Below are 22167 nucleotides of genomic sequence, written 5' to 3' on the forward strand. Positions count from 1 at the left end.
CTCTTGGCCGGGTACCACAAACCCTTCTGGTTGAGTCATATAGATCTCTTCTTCCAGTTGTCCATTTAAGAAAGCTGTCTTTACATCCATCTGATGTATTTCTAGATTGTGGATAGATGCTATCGCAATTAGCAATCTTATTGATGTGATTCGAGTAACAGGAGAGTAAGTGTCGAAATAATCTAGACCTTCTCTCTGTCTGAATCCTTGAGCCACAAGTCTGGCTTTATACTTGTCGATTGATCCATCCGTCTTCAATTTCCTTTTGAAGATCCATTTGCAACCTAAAGGTTTGCAACCTATCGGGAGATCTACTAACTCCCATGTATGGTTATTCATAATGGACTCAATCTCACTGTTCACTGCCTCTTTCTAAAAAGGAGCTTCTGGAGTTGACATAGCTTCTTTATATGTTAGAGGCTCACTTTCTAACATGTAGGTTAGAAAATCAGGACCAAAGGTTTTTTCTACCCTTGCCCTTTTACTCTTTCGAGGCTCTTCCGACTTGTCCTCTACTAGATTTTTATCTCTTTCAGAGATTTCTGTATTTTCTTCGTTTCTGACTCTTTTCAGAGATTTTTCCTCTGATATAGATTTACATGGAAATATATTTTCAAAGAATTCGGCTTCCCGTGATTCTAAGATTGTATTCACATGTATATCTTCTATATCAGACTTGTGAACCAAGAATCTGTATGCACTACTGTTTTCTGCATATCCAACGAAAATACAGTCTATTGTCCTTGGTCCTATTTTGACCCGTTTAGGTAAAGGCACCAGGACTTTGGCTAGACACCCCCACACTTTAATGAATTTAAAGGATGGTTTTCTGCCGTTCCACAACTCATAAGGTATCTTACCTGTTTTCTTGTGAGGTAACTTATTTAATAAGTAGTTGGCCGATAATATTGCCTCCCCCCACAAGTTCTGAGGTAATCCAGAACTGAGTAATAATGCATTCATCATCTCCTTCAGAGTTCGATTCTTTCGCTCTGCTACACCATTTTGTTGAGGTGTATAAGGAGCAGTAGTCTGATGAATGATGCCGCTTTCGGCACAAATTTCAGCGAAAGGGGATTCATACTCTCCGCCTCTATCACTTCTCAAAATCTTAATTTTTCGATTAAGTTGATTTTCAACTTCATTCTTATAGATTTTGAATTTCTCTACTGCTTCATCTTTACTTCTTAGCAAGTAAACGCGACAATATCTTGTACTATCGTCTATGAAGGTGATAAAATACTTTTTACCTCCTCTAGTCTGAACCAATTTTAAATCACATATGTCACTGTGAATTAACTCTAATGGTTCTGTATTTCTTTCCACAGAATGAAAAGGAGTCTTTGTCAATTTAGACTCTACACACGTTTGACATTTTTCCGAAGAATTAATATCAAACTTTGGGATTAAGTCCATGTGCATTAACTTTCTCAAAGAGTTATAATGAACATGACCTAGTCTCTCATGCCAAATATTACAAGAATCAACAACATAAGCTAATGCTTTTTCTTTATTAGTAATATTTGGAGTTACAGTTGCAACATTTAATTTAAAGAGCCCCCCACATAAGTACCCTTTTCCGACATACATCCCATTTTTGGATAAAACAAAATTATCGGAAACAAATACAAGTTTGAATCCGTTCTTGCTAAGGAGCGAACCAGACACAAGATTCTTTCGAATGTCTGGTGCATGCAGGACGTCATTTAGGGTTACTTCTTTTCCTGAAGTGAACTTCAGGATTACTTTCCCTTTACCCTGAACTTGACTTGTTGCGGCGTTTCCCATAAACAGTGTCTTGCCTTCTTCAAGTTTGGTATAAGTGGAGAACATGGCTCTATCTGCACAAACGTGCCTCGTGGCCCCAGTGTCGATCCACCATTCTTTCGGATTTTCAACTAGGTTAACTTCAGAAATAACCGCACACAGGTTCATATTCTGAAACTTTTCAGCCACATCTTCGATTCCAGTAACCATTGCACACAGGTTCTGGACATCTTCATCTTCAACAAGAGAAGCCTGATGCTTAGCTTTCTTTCTCTTGTTGATCTTGTCATTTTTAGAACGACAATCTTTGGCAAGATGCCCCTTCTTACCACAGTTGAAGCAGTTGCCGTCGAAACTCTTCTTCGTCTGCTTTCCTGAGCCCACTTCACGGCCCGAGCGTTTCCGCTTTAGTTTTGGTCCCCCTTCGATGACGTTTACTTTTGGAGCATTTGAAGACTTCTCTGTCTTTTTCTCTGCAGTACGACTATCCTCTTCTATTCGAAGTTTGAGGATAAGTTCTTCAAGGCTCATATCTTTATTTTTATGACGAAGGTAATTCTTGAAGTCTTTCTAACCCGGAGGCAATTTTTCAATCATTGCTCGGACTTGAAAGGCTTCATTTGTTACCAATGATTCGACCTTTAATTCCTGAAGAATTATTTGGAATTCTTGAACTTGGGTTATGACTGGTTTAGAGTCAACCATTTTAAAGTCCAGAAACCTTCCAACGATAAATTTCTTCACTCCTGCAGTTTCGGCTTTATATTTATTGTGTAGTGTGTTCCACAATTCTTTTGCACTATCAATAACACAATACACATTATAAAGCCCATCATCCAACGAATTCAGAATGTAATTCTTACATAAAAAATTACTATGCTTCCAGGCCTCTACGGCCGAAGTATGTTGGATATCTCCGTCTTCTCGAAGGACTGGTTGGTCTTCAGTCAGATATTTTACTAACCCTAAAGTGGTTAGATAAAACATCATCTTCTGTGCCCATCGCTTAAAATCGATGCCCTTAAACTTCTCCGGTTTTTCGACATGGACAGGACCAACACTTTTCGTTATGGCTTCACCAGTTATTGCCATCTCTATTTCTGTCTTACACAGAAAATTAGTTCAGTATACCGAAGTAATCAATTGTCTTAAGATTGTTGGTTTCGGTGTACCGATTCAACGAGTTGACTCAGCGAGTCTATAACCGAATCACTGGTGAAACTGGTTACTACTTTGATTTTATTTGTAAATTAATCAAAAACACTTTCTTTCCAAATTAATGGAGAAAAACTAAGGAATAAAACAACTCAATATCTTTCGTATTTCTAACCGATAATGTCTGTTATCCAGAACAGATGATTCGTAGTCGAATCTCACTATCGATTTAAGATCGGAAAGAGGAATTGTATCCTTCTGTGTTTACTGATTTATTACTTTAAAAAATCAACACACTTCTGATTTGGAAAATCAGAATGTCTTTGATTAAGAAATCAGATAGACTAAAAAGAAAAAGAACATCGGAGGATTAGAAGAAGAATAATTTTTTAATCGAGGCGAGGTATTCCTCTTTCCTTAAGACAATTGATGCCCTGTATAGTACCAAACAGTTACCGGCGTTTGTCTCCCAGGATACAACGATTAACCTTTCGATTCAATGGTACTTCGAATCAGAAAGCAGTCGAACTTGAAAGTATACTAACCTCTGACTTATGCAAATGGACCAAACTTCTTGCTTATGAAACTCCTTGAAAACTCTGCTAAATCTTTCTCTTAGATACTCTAATATGATCTTCTAACAATGCTTGACACTCTGAAAAAAACGGATTGAAATTTGGAGTTGATTTGGGTCCTATAAATAGGTTCCGAATAGATGCATTCATAAGGGACACTTCTGTTGGGTTTTAGGGACGCATCTGTTGGAAAGTAAAGTGACGGGTCACTTCTTTAGCAACAGACGTGTCGGCTGGGATTTGGGCCGTCTGATCTGGACGTGTACTCTTTGCGTAAATAGCCCCCAAACCAACTTTTCCTTATTGCGATTTAGTCCCTAAATCAACCAAAAATCGATCAAACTTTAAACTTGAATATCTCATTCATCCGGAATCGGATTTGAGTGATTCTTGAGTCTAAACTTAAGAGCTCGACGAGACGAACGCAATGGCATGCTTCGTTTCTGAGTTTGACGACTTTAACCGATCCAAAATCTGATCCGATTCCAACAGTGATTACGTGAGGGAGCGTCTCTAGGCGCTACTCTTTTATTTAGACCCATTTTTTTCTTTTGGATTAGGCAAGTTAGAGTGTATTGGGATTGGAGAAAATCCGTGGTAGACTTAAAACAATACAAACTGAGGCCAACTCCAGTGTCCACGGACTGCCTTGACTGCGGTTGTCGGACTGCTCAGGTCCTGACCCACGGAAAACCCCGAGAATGAAGGGGCGTCGCGTGAGAGGAAAAAAAGGAAGAGGGCCTTTAGAGTTTAAAAGCAGATATGTGATGTTTTTTTTTTGAGAAATCGACTACGATTTACGTTAGTCGTTACAAGACATGGACACGATGTGATAAGTACAATAACTGCCGAATTACTACTGAGCCTAAGCTCGACGAATTAAATGGCCTATAGACTGACGAATGAAATGGCCTGAAACATACATAAACTACTTTATTTATTATACCCAAATTCAATATTCTTAGATTTATACTTCTAGTAGATCGAACCCGGAACCTCTGTATTGCAGAGTATATGCACTGACCAACTGGGTACCAGCCACAAATGTTAAATCTTCCTATCAGACTCAAAGAAGCAGAGCACCTGAAATAACACGTGATACCTGTTATTTATAAGTACTTTAGCAAAAAGCGTGTCTACGTTTACTTCAATGAAACCCCTTATTTTTTCAGTTGACGGCCCACAGTTTCTCAGGTACCCGTTTTCTTTAATAAAGCTTTATAAACTTCTTACTTGACACCTTTATGACCGCTAATGTTAATCTACGATATTTAATTAAGCTTCGGGATGTGCTTTCGAATCTCTAACCGTTTATTTTTGTTTTCGGTCAAAAAAGGAGTTATAAATATGGAGTTGATATTCGATTTCTCTTTTCTGGTTCACTTCTCTTCCCCAAAAGGCCCAAACCCAATATAAACAACTCTTTCTCTCTCTTTTCTTTAATTATATAAATTTCTCTCTCTAGATTGAAACGAAGAAGAACAAACAAATGGGTGAAAGTAAGAACAGTGTTGATTCGATCAGGGAATGGATCGTCGAACACAAGCTTCGAACCGTAGGTATTGTTAACTAATTGACTTTACTCATTTCCCCCCTTCAAATTCGATTTACAATTTTGATATTTAATTCTCTCTCTCTGTCTATCTATCTATCTTTAAGGTTGTCTATGGCTTAGTGGACTAGCGGGTTCGATCGCTTACAATTGGTCACAACCTAACATGAAGACTAGCGTCAGGATTATTCACGCTAGGTGTGTATTCTTCTCCCTTTTCTTATTTTAGGGTTTCTGTTTGTTTTTTCTTGTGATTTGTGCATTTTATCTTTGAATGATTGATTATCAATTGGCATAAATGGGTACAATGAAGGCGAAAGGAGAAGGAATTATATTAGGGTTTCATGTCTGTTATGTGTAGGAAACTTCATCAGATCGATAAAATGTGAAGTTGTGATTTTTCTTTTTTTGTATTAGCATTAGAATTCTGTTCTGTTTCTTTTTCTGCTCCATTGATTATTTAGAATCTTTGCCTGAGAAATGCAGCTAGGTTAAATGCAATTACAATACATTAGGGGATTTAGATTTTTATTGCATACTTTATTATTGTTCTCCAAAGCCGCCGAACCCTGAAATATCGATGCCAGATCTGCCCGGATGTTTAGGTAAGCTAGAGCAGAAAATGGGCTCTCAAAATTGTTCTCACAGCTTAGTAATTTGCCTGCTCATTCTAGTCTAATGAGGAAATTGCATGTGGGTGTCCGACCCGATCGCACACTTACATATGTATGTGCAAAGGGCAATATGTGTTAGAATGTGGGGAGATTTGCTACGACACCACTTCATTGATCTTCGCATTGGGTCTATAGACTCTATACAAAAAGACTTGCCAATGAAGAGATCAAGGTGAGTCCTTCTTTAAGTCTAGTTTGGTATCGTTGCACCTTTCAAAAGTAAGAAGCATTCGGTGTTGAAATGGTACAAGTCTCACTCCTGGGAGATTCGGAGGGAAGGTCATTCATGACATCAAATCCTGCATTAAGAAATGCAACCGCTAAGTATTACTGGTGTCTCGCTGCATTTGGATTAAGTTATGAGTTGAACTGGCTTGAGGGATCACTTGTGTGTTAGTCAGGCCGGCTTATGTTATCATCGATTCTCAGTGGGTTGGTTACTACAATGGTCATACTTAGTTAATACAGCTTCCTTCCAAATTATTTTTCTCAATAAAGTCGCCCGATTCTTGGTAAGTACTTCTATTTCTCCAGAATGAGTAGTATAGGTTGTAATGTTGATCAATTCCGTAATTCGAGTGTGCTTCTTAAGATGCTTCGAAATCTAGTGAAAACCTAAATTCTTTGTTTGAGCAGTAACCCGATGTTTGACTGTTGTGCTCTCATCCCTTAGTAATATGGAACGCATAAAACCTTGCCTGTTACTAAACTCATTTTTTTCAAGCATTAGTAGTTCCCAAGTTTGGGTTTTTGCATTTGCTTCTTAATACAATATACTGCTTATGTACTCCTAGCCTGACTCGTCTGATCGGGGTTTTTTTGGTGGTACATATTATATGTAAAAACAGAGCTACAACCTTAATATCTGATATGTTATATATGTTAACTTTTGGCTGTTTTATGTTGTTTGAATACAGGTTGCATGCACAAGCTCTTACACTAGCTGCCTTGGCTGGGGCTGCAGTTGTTGAGTACTATGAACATCAGTCAGGAGCAAAGGCAGAACGATACGCCAAGTTCCTTCCACCAATGGAACGTAACACCCATAAGGATTGAGGAAGAAGAAGATGAAATGAACTTGCAAATATGTTCTGACAACCTTTACTAAGACTAGTTGCTATAATTTATGGAGTGAACTTTCACTTATACTTGAAGTTGTACCAAAACACTCTTTCTTTCTAGTAGTGACTCTCTTGTATGCAGAGTAGAAGTTTAGCTTTAAAGTTGTTTATGTTTTATATTCAGAACCATTATCTGTCTTCATTTTTATCTGTTGAAACTCGTAAGCATCCCTAAGTGTTTGAAAGCACCAAAAAGTGATCACCTCAATTCTCAAACGAACTTTGAGCTTGAAAACTGTTGCCGAAAGTACTCTTAACTGTGGGCAGGCCTTATGGGGTAGGGCCCCTTGTTGTTTTTTTTTTACAGAGGGTTGTAGTATATTAAGTCTGACTTGGAATTGACTATGAGTCGAAATATGGATTGTCTCAACAGAAGGTCAACTTTGAGGGTTAAGGGCTGGATTCGAGTCTGTGGTCCTTTCTTGATCTGGACCAACCGTCTAGATCAGAAATTCAAACTTCAAATTCAAGTTGAGAGACTTCTTGAGGTGGATATTCTCATATTCATGATGGTTGTGTGGATGAAAGAATCAGGACCGATGGGCCTTCTGGGGTGTATACTATGAGAGAAATTTATGCAGCTCTTAGAAAGGTCAGTGAGGTGGTTAATTGGCATAGCATTGTTTGGTTCTCGCACCATAACCCTAGGCACAGTTTTATCACTTGGGTGGCTACGAGAAAGGCCTCGAAGACCAAAGATAAGCAACCTGTGTGCTTTGTTGTAGGGGTGAGGAAGATGTTCATCATTTGTTGTTTGAGTACAGCTTCTCTAAATCTGTCTGGACTGCTATTTTGAATCTTCTTGTTGTCCATAAAATTTCTATGTTGGTCTGGGACCAGGAAGTGGAATGGCTTGTGAGATTCTTTCAAGGGAATGATATGGTGACATTGATTGGTAAGCTAGCATTTAATGCTTTTGTATGCCATATCTGGTTGGAGAGAAATAGAAGGATTTTCTCTCATAAGACTGAGCATGGTTCAGAGATTGTTAGAAGAATTGTTGCTAATATTAGGATGAAGTGTACTGACTTGAAAGTGAAGGCCAATGACCCTAAGAGCAGGAAGGTGGCTCTCAACTTGAATTTGAAGTTTGAATTTGCTAAGGTCAGAGTCACATTGTGTGAATGATTGAAACCTGATGCAGGGTATATCATGCTTAACACTGATGGATCTTTATGTAAGGAGTCTGCTGGCTAATATGTTTTGCATGATCATGGTGGAGATGTGATAGTGGCAGCTAGAGGGGCAGCAAAGCCACTTCCTATCTTGCATTATGAGCTCCAGGGTATTGAGAAGGGGCTATCTCTTGCAGCTAGGTATGGGTTTAGCAAGCTTATTATAGTAATTGATTCTAAGTCGTTTTGCTCTTTGCTGTCCAGCAACACTTTAGTGCCTCCATGGCAGCCCAGGTTTCTTCTTGTGGGGATCAGCAAGGCGCAGCAGTTTTCTGACTGCAGGATAGTTCATGTTTTCAGAGAGACTAACCAAGTTGCTGATCTTCTAGCTCGTACCAGACCTATTCAGGGAGAGGAAGAGCTTGGGCCGCTGGACCTTGGGCCAGAATTTCAAAAGTTGATTTAAGAGAAACTTGGTATTGTTAGTCAGAGACTGAGCTAAGTTGTTGTGGTCTTTTTGCTTTTTGTTCCTTCTTAGTGTATGTGGTTTCATTGGGTATGCCTGATGTCCCACGTGAGAATACGTTTTGTTGCTTAGTTTTATTTTTACTTTTGTGTTTCTCATGGATTCAGGTCCCTTAAAGCCTGTTGATTTATGCAAAAAAAAAAAAGAAAGAAGTGAAATTTAGATCTGACCTCTGCAAAAAAAAAAAATCATCCACTAAACGGCTTGTAAGTCATTTTCAATAGGCTACTTTTCCGAAGATCAAACAACTAGGGTGGCTAGTAGATATTCGTGTACTTGTACATTCCAAGTCTGAATATGCATCTGAAAATGCATAAAATAAGTTTTGAATAACGAAAGATTTTCTTAACCAATTGCAACGAGAAGAGGATGGTTTGTGAATCAATTGAGCTACATAGTTCACACAAAAGGCAAGAAACAAACGTATCCTTGATTACAAATTACATTTTTTGTACTTTTTAATCATCTTATAACTTTTATACTTAATTATAGATCACAAAGAAGGGACTTGAAGTTTTGTCAAACAACTTTAATTTCAATCCAAAGATGAAGAATGATTTTTAAGAATAATCTTTCATCATGGATTACTATGTTGATAATCTTGTTTGAACTAGTTGTACTCTGGATAAGTAGGCCCAAGATGAGAAAAAATAAGTTGTAGTTAGGAGATATACCACATCTAATTTGCATTACCAGTAATTCAGGTTAGGTTTATGGTGAAACTGCTGAGACATTGACTATTAATAGTTAAGACTGGAGTTAGGTATTTATTTTGTCTAAATGCAACCCTTCTCAATCATTATTAGTAGAAGAATCACTTGACTAATTTAAAGGAGTTGAAAGTTTGGTTCTTAATAGAATTAGAATCTCTTGCCAAAAAAAAAAGAAAAACTGAGGAAGCCGCCCTTGGATTGGCAACTCTTACTATTATTATTTAGAACGTGACACTTACTCTTTTTTTTTTTTTGTTGAGCGTGACACTTACTTGACTGCACGCCCTAAGGAGAAAAAAAATGAGTCAATGTCACTACGTGGCCCCAAAACAAAGTACTAAGGTGGTGGTTGGTTCTTTTAGTTTGAAATTAACCTCTCAGAGGCGTGGGGGAGAAATTTATGGGAGATGGGACAAGGCAGCTGCAACGGTCAGATCAACTCACTTCGTGACACACGCAACTTCCGAAATTTTCTAAAATTTTCGCGTTTTCCGGGTAAATTTCAGCGGCAGCATTCGTAAATTTAATAAAATCTCAAGGGTGTTTCGTAGTTTTATATAGGCTTCTTACGCATTGGACTTGCTTTACAATTTCGGACATTGATGGACTGGCTCTTATTAAACGAATGAAGAAAACCTTATAGGCACTGTGTCCTAATTTGTTGCATATTTGACATCTAGTAGGTGGCTTATCAGAAAAAGGATTGACTGAATTGCTTGAACTGTACTGATTTTTGTGTGAATTTGCATTTGGATTTGGCTGATTTGGCTTAGATTGTGGATGTGAGTAAGATTGAAAATTACCACGACCACTACCTCTTCCTTGAGGTTTCTTATTATCATAGTAAACTCTAGATGAGCTATTTCGATTAGATGAGACTAGAAATGCTTGACTAACTGAATTAGAGGTACTCTTGATCCTATCTGAAACAGTAATTTCTTCACTAACAAGAAGATTATGTAATTCATTAATAGTAACAGGAGGATGTCTTACTCTTATAGCAGCAGAGAAGGCATCAAATTCAGATGGAAGACCTCTTAGCATAGTAATAATAACTTCATTTTTAGAACAAGGAGAACCAGCTGCTGCAAGACCATCAGTGATCTTCTTAATTTGACCTAGATACTCTGAAACTGATTGATTTCCTTTAGTTATTTCTCTTAATTTGTTCTGTAACTGAAGAACATGAGCAGTAGAAGAGGATGAGAAGTTTTCTTCAAGACTTAACCATAGATCTCTTGAAGTAGTTATACCAACAACATATGGAATTATTGAGTCTGAAAGTGTTGAATTCAACCAAATTAGAAGAGATTGATCCTCTTCGATCCATTCAATATATGATGAACTAACAGTTGTAGAATCATCATCAACAAATTGAGAGGGACACGGTCTTGTGCCTTCGACCAGATCAAGAACTTTGTATTTCTTGAGTATAGGGAGAAATAGGGATTTCCAGGCGATGTAATTATCACCTTGGAGCTTAATTGGTATAGCATTAGCCATTGAATTGATTGGGACTGAATTAATCTTTGGATAATCCATGCTTGAATCAGAAAATTACTTGATTTTGTAGAGAGAGAGAGAGAGAGAGTTTAGAAGACGAGAAAGATGAAGATGATTTCGAGAAATCTAGTGAGAGAAACAGTAGAGAGAAGATGAAGAAGAAGAAGAAGGATCGGTTTTCGCTTGTGAGCTCTAGGGCTCTGATACCATAAACGAATGAAGAAAACCTTGTATTGATTTTAGAGATATTACATTATATAGACAAACTTAGAGAAGTTTGTTAGGGTTGTTAGAGACGGTTATTAGGTTGTTACAAGTCTTGATCTAGTGTGACAGACCACACTTTATCTAAAATACAACACATATATTTACACCTCTTCTACACTTCCTTTACACCTTAGATACACCATGACCACCATTGACTTCTGTTGACTATTACTTATTTTGGGGCCCAAATTTGAGCCTTTCGTCCATTCCCTCATTCGATTTGTAGTAATTTCAAAAAGTTATTATCAACTTCATAATCTGAGTTAGTTATTTAGATTAGTCATACTTTATCTGAACCTTGTGAACCAGAAAACCAAATTAAAGAACCGGTGATGCTACTTTCCCAAGGAGTTTGACAAGGGGTTTGACATAATGATGAGGTGGATGCCTTTCATAAATAAGAAAGTGGATGAAAAATTTGTTTAAATCTGAGTCGTCCGATTTAAACAGTTCAGATTTGGGTCACACACTTTTTTAGTTATGAAATGCATCCACCTCATCATTATGTCAAACCCCTTGTCAACCTCCTTGGGGAAATAACATTGATATCCACCAGACTATAAAATTAAGGGAGTTTATAGGGCCCCCTCATTTTTGTTAAAAGGCCCCCCTTTAATGATTATTTCTCAAGTGAAATGGTTCATGGGGAGGCCTTTTAACAAAAATGGGGAGACCCTATAAAACTTCCCTAAAATTAATGGTTAGACCTACTTCTTTTCGATAATACGTAAAGTGTGATTTAAAATCTAAAAATACATTATGTGTTCTAGAGATACCTATTTCCTTCTACAATTAGGGTAACTAGATTGAAATTTTTAACATAGGAAGTCAACTTTGGATCCATATAATTGGAAAGTCCAAGAAGATGATAAGTTAATGAAACAAATTTAGAGTCAAACTAGCCAAGCTACATTTTCATAATTTTCTTCTTTTTAAGCAACTAACTTTATTTAAAGAACTAAAAGTTGGTTTACTATTTGAATTACCTTATCATTCACTTTGCTTAGCCCTCAAAAAGTGAAAATTACTATTCACTTAAAGAAATGCAGGGTGTATAATATATGTAGATTTTCCATATTTGTGAAGATCTTAGACATATGCTCGGATCCCTATATCTTTCCGAAAATATAACTGGCCCAAGACTGCCCCGGCCCAATTGTGGACTCTGATCAATTATGGTACCTATGCTTTATCTTATGATTGCCCCGGTTTAGCCCAACAGCCCTATCATATCGAATGTTGAATAAGTTAGTTAACGGGGCAATTGAGTTTGGTATTAATAGGTTGTTGATCGTCATATGCATCAGAACGTTTTGTGTTAATTAAGATTCCATCTAATTGACTCTTTTCAATATATTATATTAAGGGATTCAGACTCATATATGGAATATCGAATATGGATTGTAGTAGTATGATATTGATGGGCTAACAATAAACAGTATAGCCAAATGAAAATATAATTGAGTTTGGTGAGAACCAAACAGAATCGGAATCTTTCTATGAGTTTTAGTTGCATAATATTTTAGTCTTAAAGAGGGAAAGTTCTAAGAATGAGAACCATTTAGAGTAGATATATCATCTCATTGACTTTGATATATTGGTGTTGAAGTTTAACCGAATTAGGGCAAACCCAATTATAGACTGTTTAACCACGCAAAGGGATGTAGTAAAACCAGTTATACTTTTAAGATTAGCACTAGTTACAAAAATAACCCTACGATCTAAGAAGAAATTAGAACATTAAAACGTTTTAATGAACGAGAGATGATGTGTGGCAGTGTGAGAGACTTAGAGGGAAGGGGCGTCCGGGTGCTTACATATACCACGACGCGAATAGAATTTGTGATAGTTGGGCCGCGTGCTTATAGAGCCGCCTGCTAACAATAGTTTGGCCCGGTGTTTTTAGCAGCACCCTTTCCGATACAATTAGAATGACAAAAGAAAAAGGGTTTTGGTATAGGAAGAGCATTTTTTAGCAAAGGCAGTGCATTAGATAGGGAGAGCACTCTTTTTAGAATAGAGAGGGATAAACATTTTTTTTTAAATATCCCAAATTTATACTTTGGTCCCTCCCATCAAACTATTTTGGACCAAAAGAGAGAGAAGAGAGTATCCTCCTGTTCGACTAAAAACCTTCGAAAGAGAAGAGAGAATCCTGTTCGATCTAAAACCTTCGATCAATTCAAAGAGAGAGAAGATAGATAAACATCCTGAAAAGTAGAAAAACCCTAAATCTGTTTGATTCTATCAAAAAGAGTGATATAGATATAGAAATCTACCCTAGATGACTAACACAACACTCATCTCCATAGAGAGTTTGTAATTCTTGTTATTGCTTGATTTCTCCATAAATTTTTAGAGTTTTCAGTTTTAACACTAATTAAAGTAACTTTTGAAGATTTCAAGTATCAATAGTGCAATGAAGAATACAAACAAGGATGTAACTCGAAAAATATATAAGTGACATTTACATAAAAAAAATAAAAATTCATGAATACCAACTGAATTTTTTAAAAAAAATTGGTCAGAGCGGTTGAAAAAACAGACTAATTTCAGCTATCTCAGCCGAAATTTATTACTATTTTCAGCGGGCCGGCCGAAATTTGTTATCTTTTTCAATCGACCCAACCGAAATTTGTCATCTTTTTCAGCCGTTACGATCGAAATTTGTTGTTTTTTTTCAGCCGACCCTACCGAAATTTGTTGTTTTTTTTTCGGTCGATTCAACCGAAAATTCATTACGAAAAAAAACGACCTAATACCCTAAAACGTTTGTTCAAACATAGAGGAAGACAAGAAAATGATATTTCTTTACCTGAGACATATTATATTCATTATAAATGTCTTTGTTTAAGTCGATAACTTCGTTTAAGTCGATGGTTTCGTTTAAGTCGATGTCTACGTTTAAGTCAAAGGAATCTACTTTCTTGGTGTAGGTTCATTAACGGTGGTTCCTCATCCATGAGATCTTGAGGCATCATTAAAAGCTCGAAACTAAGACTATAGTGATGGTAAACTTTGCAAGTTTTTTAATACTAATGGTAATGTTGATAGTAGTGACGATATTAGGGTTTTGGTTGTTTATGTAAGAGAAACTACAAGTGAACAAAATAAAATAGATTTCCTATTAATTTTTATTTAAGTCCTTCTATTTTGGCACTATTTATTAAATGATCCTTATAACGCCCTCCTTAAACTAATTTGGTAAAGGAAGAGCAAATCCATTAATTGACATTTCTAACGCACTGCCTTTACTAAATAGTGCTCTTCCTATACCAAAAGCCAAGAAAAATTAAAAATAAGAAGGAAAAAACAATAATTAATTTACAAAAATGCGACAAATACATAACTAGTAAATTTATCATAAGTTGTAGGTTAAAACGAGTTGTCCGACACATGAAATCTGAAACGAACTTCCAGATACAGATGAAGAACAAAATAGTCGATTAGCTAGTCACAAATTGGGAGCTAAAAAAGAATGAACCAATTTGCTTTCACTTCAGAATCTTGATATAAAAGGCTTACCAGTAAATTCTAGCAATAGATAGCAAGATTTGCAAATACAAAAGATTTATACATTAATGATGGTATTTGAAATGACATAATTGGTAAATTTACCATAAAATATTTAACTTAAATAAGTTTCCAATTCTTAATACTCCATCGTAAGTTACATTATCACGATCATTCTACAATTCGAGCTAATATATAAGTTTACCAAATTTAGCTCAATTTTTAGATTATCAGTGCGCATATAATATAACCTTTTTGTCATTTCATTGGTTTATTATCGTAATAATGCGAAAATAAGAGGGTAAAAAGTGAAGAAACACATTTTAATTGCCTAGAACGAAATAAAGCAAGAAAAGAAAAGAAGGAAACGGAGCTTCATTCACGCGCCAGGAAGTGATTTGCTGGCGCGAATTCTTGCACAGCCAGATGCGCCTTTGACGCCGATTGCTTTTATGTAATTCTTTTCTTCTACTTAAACCCCCCTAAGTAACGTCCTCCCCCCTATTTTCTTCTCTCTCTACTTTCTCTCTCTAGAAATGTCTTCTGAATTGATTTACAGAAGAGGTGGTCATGATGAAAACGAAACTGATCAAACAATTCCAGAATCTTATTCTCGTAAACAAAACAAATCTTCTTTCATCTCTTTAACTCGTCCAATTCGTTACGTTCTTCGTGAACAACGATTAATCTTCATTCTCGTCGGAATCGCAGTTGCTTCTTTATTCTTCTCATTATTACCTTCTTCTTCTCGTTCTTCTTCTTCTTCTTCTCATTTTGATCATTATTATGATTCTGAATCTTATTTCCCTAATACCGAATCAACTACTCAATTATTAACAGCTCATCAAAGAATTGTTTCTGAAAATCATGGTGGATTTGGTATTCAATCTGGTGGTGGAAGAATTCCTTTAGGTTTAAAAAGAAAAGGATTAAGAATTGTTGTAACAGGTGGTGCTGGATTTGTTGGTAGTCATCTTGTTGATCGATTAATTGATCGTGGTGATAGTGTTATTGTTGTTGATAATTTCTTTACTGGAAGGAAAGAAAATGTTATGCATCATTTTAAAAACCCTAGATTTGAACTTATTAGACATGATGTTGTTGAACCTTTATTATTAGAAGTTGATCAGATCTATCATCTTGCTTGTCCTGCTTCACCTGTTCATTACAAATTCAATCCTATCAAGACTATTATATCCTTTTTCATTTTCACTTTCTCTCTCTCTCTCTAGATTTCAATTTTTATTTTTAATTTTCTCTATCTAGATATCTCTGTTTTTTTCCTTGACTTCTAGGGTTTCTTACAAGACAAATGTGGTCGGAACGTTGAATATGCTCGGATTAGCAAAGAGAATTGGTGCCAGGTTTTTGCTGACTAGCACTAGTGAAGTGTACGGTGACCCACTTCAACATCCTCAGGTGGAAACCTACTGGGGTAATGTTAACCCCATCGGTAAGTTACTAAACTACAAGTGTCTTTCTCTTTCACGGTTTCAATTTGTTGACCTTATTTCAATGTGGGTGAATAGCACCTCTGTTTAATTGTTCAACCTAGGTTAGTTGTGGGTTAACAACAAAGACCATATTTTGATATGGGCCGGCCGGGTTCTGGGGTTTCGATTTGAGTATAAATGCCGGTAGTGGTGGTTGGTGTGATTTCCGTTACTTTGAGAAAATTCCGCGTACGTTAGTAATTTTTATTAGAGTATATCTAAGATATGTCGCATGCGTATTGACCAAAATTACAATCTTCCTGAAATTGAGGGTCTCTTTAAGAGATCTCAATTTTGAATATCCCCCGCCATTAAAGCTTTCTCACGTGTTCCCAATGCCCTCTGATTCCAATCTTCCTATTAGATAAATTCTTGTCATCTAGTTAAAAATTTTAGAATCACTTCGAATTTGAAATGGTGAAAATAGAAACAATTTTTTTTAATTGTAAATAGAAACAATTTTCCTAGTAATCAAACCTTTTTTTTTTTTTCGTAATTTTGCGATACATATTTGTGGAAAATTGTAATTAGATACAAGAGTTTTTAGATCAGATATTCGAGCATAGTGTAATTATAATTTTTTCTTTTTCGGTTTGCATTACATTTATTGGGTGGTTTACCTAAATGAATTTGTCTTTATTAGGATTAGGGCATTAATGAAGGTGGTGATAATGCTCTCTAGCAAGTATCAAGGTTGAGTAAGAAAAGATTTGATTTAGTGTTGTGGTTTAGGAATTTCTCCTTTTGAAGTAATTTCAGGATTTCAACTAAAAAAAAACTTTAGGGGAAATAACAATGACTTTTAATCTTTTATGGCATTTAACTTGTTTATTCTTTTCCTTGAAAATGTTGGGAATGGGTTGACAAAGTAAATTTTCCAATTTTGTGACAGATTTTAGGATCTTGGTAACCACAGAGTTTTCACTTTTAACAAATATAAAATATAATTATTATGGCATATGACAAATGAGTATCAGGTTTTATCGACATAACGGAGCATGTTAGGAAAATTATACAGTATAGTTTTAGGAGATTCTCGTATGACAGTCGTCACAAAACCACAGATTACTTCGATTTGAGGTTCATGTAATTACTCAAATTTTCATGGTGTTCGGTCAAATAGGTGGGATGTCTTTATCTAACTTGGATATGACATTGGTAAATTAAGATTTGAGTGCTGACATTTGACATTGGTGGGTTACAGGTGTTAGGAGTTGTTACGACGAGGGAAAACGTACTGCTGAAACTTTGACTATGGATTATCATAGAGGCAGCGGTGTTGAGGTGATATTCTAATCCTTTATTTAATAAATTTATGTTATTAGTTAATTCGATAACTTACGATTTTCACTTGTATCATTTAAGCGGATACTTTTAATTGGTTAAAATACAAAAATAAATGAATATATCATGGCAGGTAAGAATTGCTAGGATCTTTAACACCTATGGACCTCGTATGTGCATCGATGATGGTCGTGTCGTTAGTAACTTTGTTGCTCAGGTTCGGATTCTCAAAACATACTTTTTCTTTCTCTTATTTTCTCAATGTAACAGGATGCTTGAGGTTAACATCTATTTTCCGTTTGTGCTAAATATTAATATTCTTTGTATTTGCTTAGTAAATGAAGATGGTCTTATAATATTTTTGTTGCAGGCACTAAGGAAGGAACCACTTACCGTCTATGGAGATGGAAAACAAACAAGGAGTTTTCAATATGTTTCTGATTTGGTAATAAAAACCTTAAAACAAATACGTTTTCAATATGTTTCTGATTTGGTAATAAAAACCTTAAAACAAATACCCTTTCGTTTATATCAGAGTCAATGGTAGGTACATAACTAATGCTACCCAGCCGTGACAACATAATAGGGCTTAGATGAACTATACACAGTGAGTTTTACCGTGTCAACGACAAGTTTGGTGACAAATATATAATTATTCTTTATACATGGCTTTGATTTTGGACTCTTCAAATAATAATATATACTCTGAGGGAAGGTGAGACTATAAGAGGTGGGATAATGTATAAATAAAAATGTCAAATTTGGACTTTAGGTAGGAAGGAAAGTGCTCAGGTACTTTATTTGACAAGTATATTACTTTGTGATGGTAACAGGTAGAGGGTCTAATGAGATTGATGGATGGGGAACATATTGGACCTTTCAATCTTGGTAACCCTGGAGAATTCACAATGATGGAGCTTGCCCAGGTAATTACATATTCTATACAATAAAAACGACTCTCTCGCGAACGAACCAACTGGCCATTAGGGTCGTAGCCGTGCATTTATACCATTTCTCCCCCTCTCTTTTTCTCTGATCATGGTATGTGGGTGAGTGCAGGTTGTGCAGGAGACCATAGACCCTAATGCAAAGATAGAGTTCAGACCCAACACAGAAGACGACCCACACAAGAGAAAACCAGACATCTCAAAGGCCAAGGAACTCCTAGGCTGGGAACCCAAGGTCTCTCTCAGAAACGGTCTTCCTCTCATGGTTTCCAACTTCCGTCAGCGCATCTTTGGCGACCATAAGGATGCTTCTTCTACCTCCTCCGACCCTTCCATTACAACCACCACTTCCTCTTGAATTTATTAAACAGAAGAATAAACACCTCTTTTACGACACAGGCAGCAGCAGAATAATTTCCTTTTTTCTCTTACCAAGTTTCACATAGATATCTCCGGAATTTAGTTTTTTTTTTTTCTCATTTGTTATGTTATTTGCACCTTCATAATTTTCCCCCCTTCTTTGAATTTCAGTGTTGGTTACTTTGTTTTCAATATCAAATCATCATTATAGATGGCATAATTGGAAGATCCAGTCGAGCTCCTCCTTGTTAATGGTAAATCGGGTCCAGGTCTTACAACATTGCTAAAAAGAAACACAAAAAGAAAAACAGATAATGTAATCTTGAACATATGGTGCTTTAAGATCTGTTGAAACGTATTTTACAAGTGATTGGTTCATAAAGTTTTTCACCAACTCCTACAGATTCTGTTCACAACCCAAAAGAAGCAGTAACAAAAAGTTCCTACTGAGCCTCTCTCCTGTCTCCATCTCAGCAAAATGTTTCGCATTTATCAGCGTCTCAGTTATCCAGCTACACCTGTAACGAAAATGTCACTTCGTTATAGTCCAATCAATATCATTCGGAGTACTTGTTTTTCTCTCCCTTAGATTGAGACCAAGAGATAACATCTCTCCCATAGGCAGGGGAAGCCTTACTCTAGCGGCTAACTGCATTTAAAGTTCATCAATAGCAAATCGGAATAGAACAAAATCCAACAATATGCCAAAATCAGCCAGAAATCAGCCCTTGGGATCATCTCTACGCTCTACCCAACACCCTCAATGATTTCGCTCAAGTATGTTTTAAGATACCTCATATACACAATGGAAAGTACCACATGTTCGGTCATTGGTGAGAGTAGAATCGTTTCAAAGTGGTGATAATTTGAACATTAGATTTGTAATTTCTTAGATCATTCTTACCTTCTTAATTCTTACTTCTTAGATCATGTATTTGTGAGAGTAGAATCACTTTGAAGTGGTTAGATAGTATATATATATATAGTCCCGTTAATAAGCATTCTTAGATGTGAAAGGGTCCACGATTAAAGCAAATCCAAGTCTAATGACTTGTATTTCGATAATCCACATTCTATACAAAAAGGAACACTTTAAACTGGTCAAGAGGGAAAAGTGAGATGAAATATTTTTCGATTAGTATTCTACTATTCTCAACACCAAGGAACAACTAACTTCTGTTGATGGTTCTTAAATAAAGATTATTACCTTTCACTTGGGGTTCCTAAGAACGATGATAACAGAATCACCACGGAGAAACATCTTTGAGATGAACCTATCCTTGTTTACAGGTTGAGATTTCTTCTTCCCTTTCCCACTCTTGGGTAACTACATGAAAATCATTTGCTTTAGTAAATATATAAAGTACGGAAAGAGACAAACAAGTAGCTCATTAACAAAACTGACCTCAGTCCACATCTCTCTGACATTTTCCAGAACCATATTGCAGTGACGATCAAAGGCTCTCACTCGTCCAAGAAGTTTCCTATTGTTTCGGCAATTAATCAGAACCTGAGAGGGCATCAAAAGTTGGTAAGACACAACAAATAAGCCGTTTAGCCGTCACAGAAAAGGACCTTTTCGTTCATGAACATATACAGCAGCTCTTATAACACTAATCACATACAAGGGCTCTAAAATAAAGAAGCAAAATAATTACCTGAGTGTTATTCTTGACGCTCATCATCAGAACGGAAAGTGGCCCAGTATTAAATTCCTCTTCCTCAGTCTTGCCGCCCTGACACAAAGCAACCTTAGATGAGGAAAGAGACCTTTAACTCCGAACCAATAATCGGATAAGTTTACCAAAAGATAAATAAACCAATGAAATCACTCCAAAGCAAATAAACAGTGAGAAGAAAGTGGGTGAAAATATGTAATCGAAGAAAATTATCTCACTGAACTTATAAGAATACTAGATTCTTAGCTACATGGGTGTTTTAATGAGGCATGATGAACTCTTCCACAATTACAACTCTAACGAATACTGTGTAGTGTCTTCACTTATGCATCTCCGGATCACCAGATAGTTTCTTCAACTTCTCTCCAAAACTATTTCATCTTGATCAACTTAATTTAAAACATGTTATAATTTAAGTTCCAAACCAAGGATTTTAGATGATGATTACCCTCAGACCAAAACCAAAAGAAGTACAAATATTTGGAGTCCAAACTGATTGAACCATACCATATATATACTTACCGCCTCAACGTACATCCTACAACTCTCTACCGAAATAACCCTAGCAAGTTTTTTTTTTGAGATTCGAGAGTTTCACATTTCACAAAGTGAACTCATTTTGATAGAAATCATCAGAACCAGAATGTGAGCATTCATTTCGAAATAGTGTCAAAATACATATAGTCAAATTTAAGTAATTGATTAACAAGTAGCAAGAGAAGTATAAGTAACTTACATTTGCATCTTCCTCCATAGGCCGACTGCGAAAATGATCAATAAACTAGAAATTAGTAATTTCAGAAATCAGAAGTAAAGGGTAGTAGACAAACCTGAGGAAGGAAATCATTGACAAACAAAAATAGAAAAAGATTTATGAGAAGAAGATCAAAATCAAAATAGTTTCAGAAGCAAAAAAAAAAAAATTCAGTTCAATAATTCCAATTATTTTAGCTAAAAATCCTAAGAAATTGTATGAAAATCAAAATATTTTGCAGCTAAAGAATAGAAATGAGAAATATTCAATCAAGGGTTACCTCATCTTCAGCTATAAGACTTTTCTAGGGTTTGTTCTTGACTATCAACTCTGAACCTAGCTAATATAAAAAATAAAATTAAGTATAATAACTTAGAGTTAGAAGATCAAGAAATTAACCCTAGTTAGTAATCAGTTTCCAGGTAATACAATTTCAACGAAGAATTGAACTTACAGAGTTAAGGGGTTAATTAGGGTTTTGTAAGTTCGCGCTTCTTAGTCCTCCCTCCTCAAAAAGAGAAAATGCAAAATTATTATTAGGGCTATAAATCAAGCCGGTCCGGGTTGGGCTGTTTAGGGCTACCAACGCCTTTAGCGGTCCGGGTTTTGAATGGTTTGTGACGTGTTTATACGGTTTCCCTTTAACGGTTATTAGTCAAGTTACTATAATACCCTTACGGCTTTTCGAAAAGTCACAAACGGTTCTACAAACTGGTTCCAAAGCATCGGTTCGATCACTATAAATTAGAACGGAAACTGGCTTAAAACTTCACAATTTTGCATTGAACTTTTTAGCCTTCAGATCTACACCTCCCCTACACCATATATATCATGGTTTTCCATCCAATCACTCCCGAAGCATATGTCATAGAACGACGTCTTTTCCAATGTCTTGTTAGAGACATGGGAAAAGATGTTAATTTATCTAAGAGAGCTATTGCCGTCTGGATCATGCTAGAGAAAATGAAAATTGTGGACAACCTAACTCTTAGCATTCATGCCCACAGAGATAAGTTAGAGGATATATTTTCTGAAACGGTATATTGTTTAGACAAATTGAATCCAGGTGCCGATTATTCTACGGAGATTAATGACACCCCAAAATTAGCATCACTTTGCGGGGCGGAACCTATGAATTCAAGACGGTTCAGTTTCAATAACTATTTTTA

The 22167-nt window shown here is 36.2% G+C and overlaps 4 protein-coding genes across 5 annotated transcripts; 2 read left to right on the forward strand and 2 right to left on the reverse strand.

The window, feature by feature from the left end:
- Window positions 1-2337: 2337 nt before the first annotated feature.
- LOC147569172 (uncharacterized) lies at window positions 2338-2859 on the reverse strand. Its single transcript, XM_086662134.1, has one exon. It carries the CDS (start codon window positions 2857-2859, stop codon window positions 2338-2340), a length of 522 nt encoding a protein of 173 aa, XP_086518260.1.
- A 1888-nt stretch (window positions 2860-4747) lies between these two features.
- On the forward strand, window positions 4748-6973 carry LOC147569173 (uncharacterized). The gene is made up of 3 exons (XM_086655620.1): window positions 4748-5056; window positions 5157-5247; window positions 6641-6973. Exons 1-3 carry the CDS (start codon window positions 4987-4989, stop codon window positions 6777-6779), a joined length of 300 nt encoding a protein of 99 aa, XP_086511746.1. The 5' UTR covers window positions 4748-4986; the 3' UTR covers window positions 6780-6973.
- A 7807-nt stretch (window positions 6974-14780) lies between these two features.
- On the forward strand, window positions 14781-18797 carry LOC147569174 (UDP-glucuronic acid decarboxylase 2-like). The gene is made up of 7 exons (XM_086655611.1): window positions 14781-15674; window positions 15787-15934; window positions 17179-17258; window positions 17392-17475; window positions 17629-17703; window positions 18092-18184; window positions 18318-18797. The coding sequence occupies exons 1-7, from the start codon at window positions 15018-15020 to the stop codon at window positions 18561-18563; spliced, it is 1383 nt and encodes a 460-aa protein (XP_086511737.1). The 5' UTR covers window positions 14781-15017; the 3' UTR covers window positions 18564-18797.
- An 85-nt stretch (window positions 18798-18882) lies between these two features.
- On the reverse strand, window positions 18883-21564 carry LOC147569175 (uncharacterized). 2 transcript variants are annotated; one of them, XM_086655612.1, is made up of 7 exons: window positions 21453-21564; window positions 21279-21338; window positions 20981-21005; window positions 20224-20301; window positions 19971-20075; window positions 19773-19892; window positions 18883-19083 (listed from the first exon to the last, which is right to left on the reverse strand). In XM_086655612.1, exons 2-6 carry the CDS (start codon window positions 21281-21283, stop codon window positions 19776-19778), a joined length of 330 nt encoding a protein of 109 aa, XP_086511738.1. In that variant the 5' UTR covers window positions 21284-21338; window positions 21453-21564; the 3' UTR covers window positions 18883-19083; window positions 19773-19775. The 2 variants fall into 2 exon arrangements, with proteins under 2 accessions (XP_086511738.1, XP_086511739.1); XM_086655613.1 differs by having other exon boundaries at window positions 21279-21334; window positions 21453-21521.
- Window positions 21565-22167: the final 603 nt, after the last annotated feature.

This window comes from Eschscholzia californica, unplaced genomic scaffold (assembly GCF_041429995.1).
Source record: "Eschscholzia californica isolate CP2 unplaced genomic scaffold, dmEscCali1.0.p SCAF_1, whole genome shotgun sequence".
Lineage (NCBI taxonomy): Eukaryota > Viridiplantae > Streptophyta > Magnoliopsida > Ranunculales > Papaveraceae > Eschscholzia > Eschscholzia californica.

Coding starts and splice junctions, on each gene's coding strand:
- LOC147569172 (XM_086662134.1), bottom strand. CDS start 2,859: ATGGCAATAACTGGTGAAGCCATAACGAAAAGTGTTGGTCCTGTCCAT.
- LOC147569173 (XM_086655620.1), top strand. CDS start 4,987: ATGGGTGAAAGTAAGAACAGTGTTGATTCGATCAGGGAATGGATCGTC. Junction 5,057..5,156: donor ACACAAGCTTCGAACCGTAG/GTATTGTTAACT, acceptor TCTATCTTTAAG/GTTGTCTATGGCTTAGTGGA. Junction 5,248..6,640: donor GTCAGGATTATTCACGCTAG/GTGTGTATTCTT, acceptor GTTTGAATACAG/GTTGCATGCACAAGCTCTTA.
- LOC147569174 (XM_086655611.1), top strand. CDS start 15,018: ATGTCTTCTGAATTGATTTACAGAAGAGGTGGTCATGATGAAAACGAA. Junction 17,259..17,391: donor ATAGAGGCAGCGGTGTTGAG/GTGATATTCTAA, acceptor ATATCATGGCAG/GTAAGAATTGCTAGGATCTT. Junction 17,704..18,091: donor TTCAATATGTTTCTGATTTG/GTAATAAAAACC, acceptor TGATGGTAACAG/GTAGAGGGTCTAATGAGATT.
- LOC147569175 (XM_086655612.1), bottom strand. Junction 20,302..20,980: donor CTATGGAGGAAGATGCAAAT/GTAAGTTACTTA, acceptor GCTTTGTGTCAG/GGCGGCAAGACTGAGGAAGA. Junction 20,076..20,223: donor GCGTCAAGAATAACACTCAG/GTAATTATTTTG, acceptor ATGCCCTCTCAG/GTTCTGATTAATTGCCGAAA.